Raw genomic sequence first — 13,227 nt, forward strand, 5'->3', positions numbered from 1 at the left:
TCCCTTTCCCTGATACCTCCATATATACAAATAAATATTCAAACACTAAACATCAATGGAATGTAGATTGCAAACATCCAGAAAAGTCATTTGGTTTTTCTTTTAATTATTATACAAACATTCAGTGGATTTTTAAAAAGGTGTTAGACAAACATGGATGGTGTGTCCACCGTGTACTAGGCATGGCCCTGGGTACCGAGAGAAGCATCGGGGCTACCCGATAAGTCGCTTGGCTTGGAGGCATACAGACCTGGCTCAAAATCTTGGTCTTATCTAACTTGTTTGTTTGGTGATCTTGGAAAAGGAACTTAATCACTTTGAGTTTATTTCTTAATCCGTAAAGTAGGGGTTAGTAATACCGTCTGGGCTTGTTGAAAGTGTTAGTTTGTGAAAATGCTTAGCATAGTGCGTGACACGTATGGGGGACTCAGTGAACCAGCGCTGCCTTCCCCTCACTCCTAGGGATTACAGAGAGAAAAACTGAGGCTATTCCTCCAAACCTCATGTCCTGGGAGGACATGAATCTTATATTGAAAGTAACACAGTGCCTCTCAGATTCTCTATACGTTTTGCTGCAAATGACAGCCAGGAAGAGGTCCAAGCCTTGATTCCAGGGCTTCCCTGGTGGCGCAGTGGTTGAGAGTCCGCCTGCCGGTGCAGGGGACACGGGTTCGTGCCCCGGTCCGGGAGGATCCCACATGCCGCAGAGCGGCTGGGCCCGTGAGCCATGGCCACTGAGCCTGAGCGTCCGGAGCCTGTGCTCCACAGCGGGAGAGGCCACAACAGTGAGAGGCCCGCGTACCGCAAAAAAAACAAAAACGATTTGATTCCAGATCTTTGGATTCCAAAGAAAGCAGTCCTTCTGCTCCCTTCCACCACGTCTCCTGCTCTGTATCTGGGAGGGGCATCTTCATGCTTCTGGAGGAGATACACGAGAAGATGGTGTGCATTCCTCTGTGAACTGTGTCTTACATACTGACCCAAACAGCTGTCACTGCCACCCTCTCATCTTTCTGCCAAAGCTCTAGGTCACGCTTAGAGCCAGCTCTGTGCCCAGGCCATGACTGGTCCAAGCTCTGCTCAAAAGCACTGTTTGTAGAGACGTGGGAAGAAGGATCAAGTATACCCCAGGAACATGATCTGCAAAAGTGACGCCTTTTCATCAATTTTAAATGCAAAATGCTTATATGGGGTTTTAACACCATAATAAAGAGCTGTTAGTGAAAGCAGTGTGTAAGTAAGACTGCGACATGAGTGAGGAAGGTAATAAAATATAGTGCCATATCTCTTCCCATCCCAGTCCCTTTAAGTTATCTTGGAGATAAACCAGTTTGCTGCCAACATGCTGATAGGATGGTGACCAGTCTACCTTTGACCTCTTCTTGTTGTCTTACCAGCTAGCAGTGGAATGGTAGGAACTCAGGACAAGGAGAGAAAAGAGGAGGTATTGGCAGGACTCTCCACTTTCACTCCTATGTGGCAGGAGAGCAGCTTGTGAAGGCCAGCAGAATCTTCTGTGAGTTTGGTCCTCAGCTCCTGCCTACAGGATGTTCACACCTTGATTTCTTCTGTTTTGGACTCAACTCCAGGACTGTTATCTCAATCTGTCCATCTATAGAACTAGTCTTCATTTTTAGGGAAAAATATTTCAATTATAATTTTAAGAAATAGAAGATGTGAAACCAACCAAGCAAAAACCCTGTATTTCTTTTGAGTATCAGATTTTGATGTTTTACCTAAAATTAGTATATAGTATAGAGGCTAACTTTTCTGTTTTGGAAGATCCCTCTGACAAGTTCTGTTTTCATTGTAACATTTAAAGGCTCAAATTTAGAATTTAGTGTTTGCTTAGTGAATCTCTATAGAACAGTTACACTTGGGACTGAAGGAAATTGATAAAGGTAATTTTTTGCTGTATTATTTCTTCCTCACCTGCGGAGTCGTATACTCAAAGTCAGGAAGGTATCTTTATTTTTAATTAATTAGGAGACATTTCAGAGAAAAATATAGTGAACACAGTAATTTGTGTTTTAAATTTAAAAGACTTTTAAAAGAAAGGTTTATTTTTTTTTAAAGACTTTCAGACTTTTTGGAGCTATCATAAGAAATATATTTTACATGGTCACCCAGTTTGCAGACACTCACCACCCACACAGCTGAGGCCAAGAATTTCATGATACAGTCTTCATCCTTTCTACAGGCAAATGCACACTTAGTTTTTCTCTTCTAGTTCATTTTCGAATGGAAGTTTCACCCTAACAAATTGATTTCATAAGCTTCTAATGGCCTGACTTGCAGTCTGAAAAGAAGGTGAGAAATAATGCCTCTATTTTAACACAATTGAGTAAATCATTTTAAGGAATGTTCTATTCGTGAAACACTATGGGGCAGTGAAAATAAAGACAGGCATCTACATAGTAGAGTGGCTGACTTCACAGAGCTTACCATCTAGTAGGGATTAACGTAACATTGTGGGCCTCCCTGGTGGCGCAGTGGTTGAGAGTCCGCCTGCCGATGCAGGGGATACGGGTTCGTGCCCCGGTCCGGGAGAATCCCACATGCCGCGGAGCCATGGCCGCTGAGCTTGCGCGTCCGGCAAGGGGAGAGGCCACGACAGTGAGAGGCCCACGTATTGCAAAAAAAAAAAACAAACAAAAAAAACATAACATTGTGATCTGATGAGAAAAGCTGAAAGGAACATTACATAAAAATGTGTTCATGACAAGCTTTTTGTAAACAGCTATTACGTGAGAAAGAAAAGCTGGAGGTTTTGTTGTAGTTGTAAATTCTTGCAGACATATCACTTTCGCGATGGTGAAGGTCATCATGAACACAGATTTGTGACTATATAGCTCCCAGCTTCTTAACTAAATATTTGACAACTTTACAAACGAATAAAGAAAAAGGAAAAAAAAGATTCCAAACTTTTAAGCCAATCTGCCTTGTCTCTTTCTTTTCTTTTTCACTCCCTGCTATCTTTCTTCCCTCTGGTCACAGAATAATCTGCCTTGAGCTATTCTGTTTCTTTTTTTTTGTGATAAAATACACATGACAAAATTTACCATTCTGGCTATGTTTAGTGTATTCAGTACATTCTCAGTGTTGGGTAACCATCACCACTATCCAGTTCCAGAACTTTTATATCATCCCAAAAAGAAACTCTGTACCAATTAGGCAGTCACTCCTCATTTCCCCTCTACCCCACCCCTGGCAACCTCTACTCTGCTTTCTGTATCAGTGAATTTGCCTACTCCAGATATTTCACATAAATGGACTCATGCAATAGGTGGTTCTTTGTATCTGGCTTCTTTCACTTAGCATAATGTTTTCAAGGTTCATGCATGTTGTAGCATGTGTCAGTATCACATTCCTTTTAATGACTGCATAATATGCCATTGTATGGGCACATCACATTTTGTTTATCCATTCATTAGTTCATGGAGAACTATTTCATTTTAAGGGGGATTTTATTCAGAAAATAATTGTAAACTAATCAATTGGACATACCTTTAGAGGTTTGATTTTATATATATATATATATATATATATATACATATATATATATAGGCACCTAAAGGCTTTCAAAGAAATCTGATGTCTATTTGTAGAAGTTTGAGCATGAGAAGAAGTGCTGTATATCCAGAAGCTCATGAGATAGTACTGGATCTGACCTATGGATTTAGGGTTCATCTGCATAGAGATGGAAAGTGAAACCATGTAAGTGAATGAAATTGCCCCAGGGAGAGAGTATGAAGGAACTTAGGACAGAGTCCAGAAGTACTTTGGGGATCCATGGAGGGAGAAGGAGCCTCCAATTTCCTCCCTAGAGATGATGATAAATAAAACCTAACTCAGGTGAACCCTCAGGCTCATCATTTGCAAAGAAAACATCTCCTACTTTTTCACAAGGTTTGTAAGAAAATTAAATGAGTCAACATATGCAAAGCAGCTGGTACCTGGCCTATAGGTTGGGCCTCAGTAATGATAGCTACAAATATTACTATATATATTTGTGCTGTCACTATTGTCAGTTTCTGCATGTTTCTTTATTTCACTACCTTGTAACATCATATCCAGGACTACCTATTTTGAAATAAGCTTTCCTACCCTCTTAAAGCTCAGTCTGTTTTTAATTTTGTTGTTGTTGTTCCCAGACTTTGCTAGCTTCTCCCATAATACCGATGGAAGCTAAAAGAATCTAAATTAGGTGGAGAGACGCTAAGAGGAACAGGCCAGACTTCTGACCCAGTTCTGCATGCACACAGGAGGATGTTCTCAATTCCATAGCTTGGAAGAAAACTGTTCTAGCCCCAGATCATCAGGACCTTAAAATTCTTTCTCTTTAGATCTCTTTGTTTTGATATTGGCACGGGAAAAGTTATTTACTTCATTTCTCAAAGGCACTTGATTTTTTTTCCCTCCCATTTTTGGTAAAGAAATAGTTGACAAAAATTCATGACCCAGCCTAAAAACAGTTACACTATTTTGGAGTCAGAAGTGAAAAATCATTGGATATACTGTTTTTTAAGCTTATCGTGTTACCAGACATAGTGTCTTAAACTTGTTACTCCTGTAAGATTTTTGACTGTCCTTGCTCTCTTCTGAAGAATTTCTTTGAATATTTTTAAATAAACTCTCAAAACACTTGACCACACCTCTCCATTCACTTTTAACATGGTTGGTATGACTGTTTCTTCCTGGGTCTTCTCAAAAAGCTGTTAAGATATGAATAACTTTTATATTTCATAACTTTGTTTTAGTCTTTCAGAGTTTTCTTCATACTTTTCTAAACTCACATCTTTCCACCTTTCAAGGGGGAAAAGTCTTCAGTGTTTTTTCTTATTCAATAATTTGATTAGTTTTGTCTTTCTGGAATGTCACATCTCTAGTGTATTCCTATTTATATTCCATATATGGGAATGTATTTTACATATGGGAAGTATGACTTTCAGTGAAACTAAAACTACAGAATGGCATTGCATTTTGTGAACATATGCAAATTCTTTCATTCCTTATTACTGGCTGATGTGTTGTACGCTGAGAGATGGAAATACAAAAAGAATGTAACTCATACTCATCTACACAATTAGAAATGATGCTGGGAATGGACTCTGTCTCCTGAAGCCTGATCCAGGGCACTTTTCACTGGAAAATGGGCAACTCGTGACGTTCATGACCTAGTTCGTGTTGGCTATTATCCAAGTTTGGTGGTCAAAAACAGGACAGAGTCTATGGAAAATTACTATTGCCTGTTCTGTTACTAATTTAATACAAGAATTACTGGCATTTGTCTGTATTTTCTCATCTGTTTGGTAGGGCATGCTATCTCTTGTCTCATGGTCCAGTTACAGAAAATAATTTGAAAAACATAAGATAATAATAGCATTTGGTTTATAATTCTATAAAAACCAGTAGTGACTGGTGAAGATAGCATTCATTGTGACTCCAAAGCTGAATTAGAAGCATGGAGGAGCCAATTAAGAGACTTGAAGCCCAAGAAAAATTATAGGAGGAAAATGATGATTTTAACTACAATATTTTGTCCCTTTAAGGAGATATGGCCGTTGCAGGTGAGAAGAAAGAAGTTTTTCACAATCAAAATTAAAAATGAACAGAGAGAAGGTGTTCCTAAATATTATGGGTGGGTAGTTTTAAATGTCAATAAGTTTTCTATCAAGTCCTCATGTGGAGGGTAATGGAGAATAGCTTAATGTGGGAGGAGATTGTTTTTTAAACAAACATTGACATTTTAAAGACCTAAACATCTTAAATGGAATGACTGCTCAAATACAAAATTAGACAAACAGAGGCACTTTGGAGATGATATTTGCGTAGTATCCTAAGAGCCAGATAATGAATGACTCAGATCATCTGAGTGGTCTGGGCTGACTCACGTTTTAAAAAAGGATGTCATCAAATCTCTGATTTTGTCAGTGTTTTTCCCCTTGATCCACCTGGTAGTGCCAAACAAATCCTGAACGTCAGTGACTCTTCCAGCTCTGATTTGTCAGGATGAAGTTCCAAACCACCAGAAACAAGTCTAAGATTTTGAATATATAGGCATTGGTATATTTGAATAATACTCACTAACATGAGAAACACACAAGCCACATATGTAATTACAGGACACGTGGGAGATAGGAATCCCTGACAGAGCCTTGACAAGAGAAGAATAGAAGACACAAGAGTAGGCTTGGTTCGTCCAGGATGGAAGAAAAGGAGCCTTCTTACCCCAATACCACCTGAATGATGCTTCCCGGAAGACATCTTAAATCAACAAATATTATCTGGTTCCTCTACTTTGCATAGAGGACATACAGAGGGTATCCTTGGCCTCTGTCCTAGAAAGTCTTACAGTCTACGAGGGAAACTGACATAGGAACTAATAAGTGGAATGCTTTGATATATTGTAATACATATAACAGCAACATTTGGGGGAGCACAGGATAGTCAGTTGTGACAGCACTAAGATCGAGAGGCCCTCACAGAGGAGGGGGCATTTGAATGGGCTGTGAAGGCACATATGGAAGTTGTAAATATCAACAAAACAGGAGAAGCATTTCAGCCAGTGGCAAGGACCACATAAGAGAAAAGAGACACAGGTGAACAGATACTGGGGATGTTCAGAGAATCCAGTATAGCCACCGAATTGAGGAAGTAGAAACAGATGAACTGGGAATATGGGATACAAAGAAGTGTCAGGCCAATGTGGCTCTTTCGTATGGTTTACATAATCTCTGTCTTGGAACTATCCTAGTGTCAAGAATCCGCCTACCCTGGAAATTACTGTTCTTCTAAGTCTGTGATGGGGTTTCTTGGCATGGCGCCAATTTGGGCGATGGCTAACAATAAGAAAAGCTTGCCTACTTTACTGTACTTTGTCCTGATCTCCTTTCCATTTTTTTTTTAATATTCTTACATTGCTCATAGGGCTAAGAACTTACAGTGCCATATCCTTGATAAACATCTCTTGAAAAACAATAATGAATCCTATGCACATGCACACATACACATGCATACACATGAAGAAACTTTCACGGGTTTTTGAACGTTCAAATTTAACTAATATATTGCAACTTTAAAAATATGTTCACTTGAATGTTGCTAGGAACTTTCAGATAGAAAATAGATTTTTTGACCTTTTGTTGTTTTCCCACAGGATTGAAAAAACGTACAAGGAAGGCCTTTGGAATACGGAAGAAAGAAAAGGACACTGATTCTATGTATGTACTTAAGGAGAGCACCCCTGCTCAGCATCAGCGGGCCGTGACCGTGTGGAAACGCAGATCTGGTGTGGTCCGCTGTATAGCAGAATAATGAACCTATAAAACCCCTTATTTGACAAGAATCCCTGAAAGAAAGTTAGAAAATGCAAAAATCAATAGTTGTTTAGGCACAGGTGAAAAGAAAAAAGGTTATGTTGATCTCGCACCTTTAGCTTTTCATTCTGTACATTTTTATCGTGCATAAATTTTATCACAAGGTGCTGAGAATTGCCCTGTGGCCTTATCCTCTGAGAATTTATAATTCATGGAATAGAATATCTATCACGTAAATTGAAGTATCTTTCATATAACTAAAAGAGCTAACATTTGTTATGACTACCGTGGTAACACGTACTTAGTAAACGCTCAGTGAATGGTAGCAGCCACTACTCCTGTTATCACTAATACAAATTAATACGTGGTAAGTTCCTTAGGAGCGATTAGAAATGGAATTTCCGGGGAATTGGAGGGTGGGAAAGCTCATATTTGAATAAATGATCAGTGAAGCTTCAAAGAGGGAGGAGCCTTGATTTTGGCCTTCAAGAAGATGAGGACATGCGTTTCATGCCAAGGGACAACAGCCAAAGCAGAGATGTGGAAAAGCCAAGTAGGTATTCGGGACAAGCTAAACAGAGCAGTCTGTCTACTTGTCAGCCACACGTAAATGTAATAGTGGGAGGCAAGGCTGGAAAGGAGATCAGGGCCAGATAGGAAGGGCTTTAAGTACCAGCCAGGCTGAGGTGTCTGGGCTTCCTTCCTTAGGCAGTGGGCGACCTTGAAGCCTTGAAGGCTTTTAAGCCAAAGACTGTAAAGGATTGGGGGGTAAAAAGCTATTTTTTGTCCAGATATCAAATTTTAAGTCCCCTGTTCTTACCTTTTCTTTGTGTTTTTTCTTTTGGTAAATAATTATTTCATGGAAGCTGTATTTACTCTAGTCTTGCCAATTTTTCTAAATGATTAAATTAGAAAAAAATTTTCCTGAGCATTATATAATTTTCATTATTTCTTAAGAAATTGCCAACTTTGAAACATTAACCAGAATAGGAGATGGTTCGTTCACCAGAGTTGGAAGACCTGGGCTCTGGTTTCAGCATTGCCAATAGCTCCACGGACTTAGAATACACTTTCCTCTAATGGGCCTCAGTTTGCACTAGATGGAATTGAATTTCCATAAAAGGCCAGACACTGTAGCAGTCCGTCTGTCAACAGAATCTTTTGCCACCTACAATGTGCCATGTGTTGTGGGGGACACTATTAGACACATCTCAGGAGAACATCATTAGCAGAAAACAAATCCATTTTCTTTGAGATGGTTTCTGTAACTGACTATACATAATCTCTGGTGTGTGAAGAAAATTAGAAAGGGAAAAAGCTCCCTCAAAAGGAAAAAGAGGTCAAACAACCTCCCCAGGGCAGACTGAGCTCATTTGCAGGTGGCCAAAGTACCACTCTTCCATCACCACTTCTAAAAACATGAAAATGAGGAAGTTACTCTTCATGGCTTTGTGCAGATGCCCAATATCTCTCTGAAATACTCTAACAAGACATTTTCTTGTAAAATCCCAAGCATCTGTCCTTTACTTCTGAGTGCCCCAGTTTACTTAGGTGATAGCAAATTAGCTATAAACTGGCTCCACCAGCAGTGATGGTCAAAGGACAAGACGTTTAGTGTAAGCCTTTGCTTTTCATGAGCCTCTGCTCTCTAATTGGGTCATATATCATTCTTGCAGAAGGCTGGAGAAATGTTCTGGCAATGTGCTATCCCTTCAGATTTAGGTAATGCTTATGTTAGTCTGCAATCACTGAAACCTTGTTGATACAAACTGTTTTCAGGGCTGTTGCAACTCCGTGAGTGTTGACAAGTAACCTGCTGTGGTAGCTGCCAGTTCCAACTTCAGTTGATTGAGTGTCCTTAGATAAAGTGGGGTTAGAACCAGAGCTTCCTGATTTGATCAACGTTACAATGGCTGATAGAAAGAGGAAAAGAGAGAGCCTGTGCTAAGTGGCAGGCCCTGTGCAGGGTATTTTGTATGTACTGATATCCTTTTTAATCCTTAGAGTAATTCAATAAGGTTAGAAATAATATCTCAATTTTGGAGATGAGAAATCAGTGCCAAAAGGAATTAAGTAACTTGCTGAAGGCTACCCAGAAAACTAAGACATGGAGCCAGTATTCTAGTCCAGAGTCAAGCGCCTGTTCTTTGATTACTCAGAAAAAAAAAGAATAGATGGGCAAAATTATATTCAAGACCAATAGGACGGTAAAAGAGAAAAGGCAGCAGTGGCAAGAGGTGACTGTCACTTTTAAAAATAGAGGCAAAGGGTCCCTGGTAGATGATCAGTTTTAAAACAGAATCAGTAAATATAATGGGTCTGCTGTTAAAAAGAAAAAAAAAATATTTAAAAATGTATAAAACTTAATAAGAGGGGGTTAGGAAATAAACTGAGGACACATACCCCACTGTCTGAGGCTGCTAAAATCTCTCTCTCTACTCTCCATCCTAGGTCAGCTTATATAATAACTTCATTCTAGGTAACATTTAATGAGTGTTTACTATGTTCTAGGTACTATTCCGGGCTCTTCATTTATATTAACTTATTGAATCCTTTAACAGCCCTATGGACTATATGCTGTTATCACAGCTGTTACATAGATGAGGAAACTGAGACACAAAGGAGTGAAGTACTGGTCCAAGGTTATGCAACTAGGAAATCTAAGTTGATTGAACCTGGGCAGTTGGGCACGATACCTAGTGCTCTATACCACCATGCTTACTGCTGTCGTACGGGGAAGCAGCAGCCCCATTTCCATCAGTGGATAAGACAAAGGATCAGAATAGACACCAACGCTGCTATGTACAATTACAATTATTCTGATTAAGATTTTTGAAGTGCCATCCCTATAGCTGTAATATGCATGAGACCAAGTGGCCTCCCATTTAAGATCCCCTATAGCTATGTCCTTCTACCTGGACCAATAGGGGGCAACACCACAGCCAGGACTATCTCCAGAGCCTTGTCTTCTCCACATCTATCACCTGTCCCGAAAGACAACCCCACGAGGATCAGTGCCTCTGGATGTGTCCTACGCAAAATTTGATGCAATCTCCTCTCTATCAGTTCCTTTAGCAGAGGCTGAAATCCTAGTAAGAAATGCTCATTTTTTGCAGTGTACAAATCTAGGGAAAATTGACTTTGATGAGTATGGGTCGGTACCTTTCCTCTGTACTTTCCTACCACCTGGGTTTACTGCGACCATAATAACCCACTGGATTTACTTGCCTGTCTCATTCTCTCTATGATGAGCATGTCTTCTTCATTATTTTATCTCCTGACCCTAGCCTAGTGCCTGGCCTATTATAAGCACTCAATAGTTGTTCAATGAATTATATATAACTTTTATTGGCTAAGACTCTTCCTATCTTTCTATCTTAGATGAAATTTCTTTGAACCAACTTTTTCCCATAGCCAGCGAATGTCCAAAGATCCTAAGATTTCTGTCAACTCCCATGGTCTTTCAATATCAGGTTCCTCTCTGCTTCTAGCCCCTGTATCACTGATTCATCCCTGTATCCACATGGACACAGAAATGATTATGGAAAATGCTGCTCTCCCATCAAGTGTTTTGTCATACAAGTAGAATATTCTGCTAATTTTGAAGGGGGTGTTGGTGGGGAAGGGGAATCACATCTTGAAGTCAAGAAGATGTCCCACCAACTCTGCACTTCTCTCTCTCTCCTCTGTCCCACCCTATGAAGCAATAAACAATTTTGTCACTTGGTCCCACCTGCTAAGGAACAGTTCCAACCACACCAAACTCTTCAAGCTTTCATAGTCCACCCAAGCACTTACTAAGGTTTTCTTCCAAACAATGCAGGTCCCCATCTAAGCATAATTCTGGTCTCCATGTTAATAGAATAATATTTTTCTAGCTCCTTACAGAATTAATATAAGAAGTTATAAAGTGACTACTCTTTTTCTTCTCTCTTTCTCTGATTCCTGCAGCTCAGTTTTCCAAAGTAACAATAATAATACCCTTCCTCTATTGCTATAAAGTCTAACGTGGCTGCAAGTGAACAGTTTTGTGTTCCTAGGGTAGAGACATCACGGAAGAGGAAAAAACCTGTAACAAACAAACAAACATTTTTGAATACTTAGTATGTGTCGGGAACCATTATAAGTTCTTTATATACCTTATCATATTTAAGCTGGCTTAGAGAACTAAGTAATAAGCAATATGTTCAAGGTCAGAGAGCTAATAAGTGGTGGAGTCCGGACACCTGGATTCATCTTACTCTAAAGCCCTTATTCTTAAGCACTGCAGCCTAGCTTCACCATGAATTAAATACCCTGGACTTTAGTCATCAAGGCAAGCCATTTAGCAAAATTGCCCTCCATTTCCTGTTCTGTAATCAAAGGAGCAGTAACTCTAGAAATATGGAAGAAAATATAGATTCTCAAAGTAAGTTGAAAACTACTTTGTAGTTTTATAAGTTCTTCTTATATGTATAAGAAGTTCCTTCTTATAAGGGGAAATTCAAGACCACTTATGCAGAGAAGATGAGAGAGGGCAAATGGGTTTGCATTCCTGGTGGTAGTTTTAAATAGAAGGCTGCTGAGTGGGACAGCTCTTAATGAATTCTCCTCTCAAGACACTGCACCAGCAACTTGTGCCTTTTGGATTTCAGTTTTTAATGAGACTCTCCCTCCCACGCACACATAAACACACCCCACACTCAAATATCACTCAACCAATCTGTTTTGATTTGGCTTTCATTAGCCAGGTTTACTGGGGTTGGAACTCGTGAGAGGGGGGAGAAAGGTGGTTAATGATTCTTATTGTCATACTTGAGACTATGTAGCAAGAATGATTCATTTTCCTAATAGCTACCAATTTCTTTTTGTTACAGAGGTTCACCAGATAGAGATGGAATTGTAAGTATTTAAATGACCATTTTTAGTAGGTTTGCACTTCAGCCTATGCTAGTTTAAATTTCTTAAAGCCCCATTTCTTCTTTTTTTTCTCTGCAAGGGGAAAAAAATTAGTTTAAATGACTTTTCAATTACAACTTTTTTTGTTGTAAATTTTGTAGTCATTGCATGAGACATAAATGCAGTCTTGGTCAAGTTAAACTTATTTATTGCATTCACCAAAAACCCTGCCCCAGAGTAGGCAAGCAAACCAGTCATCAATATGGTGGGTCAGAAGCCAGACATTTCCTGCAGGGGCTGCTACCATCAACTGTTATTTCGTTTCCTATTTAATGATATAAGAGCTCCTTATATGAGAATGTTTTTCTCCAGCAGAGGCCACAAAGTCATAATGGATCTGAGATCCAATAAAATTGAAAGAAGCTCTTCCTCTTTTTTAGTTGAGCTGCAGATACATTTTCTATGTTAAATTCATAAGTAGGGAATAGTCTTGAAACCATTTATGCCTGAATTTACAGCCTGGAGGAGGAAAATGTGTCCACTGGGTTTAGATTCAACAGTAACTCTGATTCCTTGCTGGTCACCAGATTTCTTGCTTTTTAAAGAAATCTGTGGTGCATGGGCTTGGATTTATCCGAGTTGTGCTTATGCGAGTCTGCACCAGCTTCTAAAATGACTTCCTTCAAATCTAAATCAGATGCCTATTCAGAAGGTTCAAAAGAACAGCTGTTACTGAAGGAAAAAAAAAAAAAAAAGGGGACTCGCATTAGGCTCATTGGGCTGAAGTGGGAATGAAAATAAATCAGATAGTTAAAAATATTTTCTTGAAAAATCACCCTTTATAATATTAGACCTAAACTGGGGTGTTAATTGCAGCTATGGTAGGAGTTTTTCTCCCATATTTGACTCAAGGTTCTTAGCTTTGGGACGCCTTTTGCATTCATGTAGTTCTCGCCATGAAATGTTAAGAAAGTAGACTGAAATTTATCAGACATTGGGTAACACTATAATCAAGGCTCTATTCAGCAGG

At 39.4% G+C, this 13,227-nt stretch overlaps 1 protein-coding gene across 4 annotated transcripts in view; it reads left to right on the forward strand.

Annotated features, from left to right (window-relative positions):
• The window catches only part of SGIP1 (SH3GL interacting endocytic adaptor 1), a 204,158-nt gene that overhangs the window by 81,914 nt on the left and 109,017 nt on the right, over positions 1-13,227 (forward strand). For all 4 annotated transcript variants that reach the window (XM_007460090.1, XM_007460089.1, XM_007460088.1 and 1 more), the window contains 2 exons: positions 7,160-7,223; positions 12,176-12,200. In XM_007460090.1, coding sequence (XP_007460152.1) covers positions 7,160-7,223; positions 12,176-12,200 — 89 coding nt within the window. The remainder of the gene's footprint in view (positions 1-7,159; positions 7,224-12,175; positions 12,201-13,227) is intronic.

The sequence above is a fragment of the Lipotes vexillifer genome, unplaced genomic scaffold (assembly GCF_000442215.2).
Source record: "Lipotes vexillifer unplaced genomic scaffold, Lipotes_vexillifer_v1.1 scaffold134, whole genome shotgun sequence".
NCBI lineage: Eukaryota > Metazoa > Chordata > Mammalia > Artiodactyla > Lipotidae > Lipotes > Lipotes vexillifer.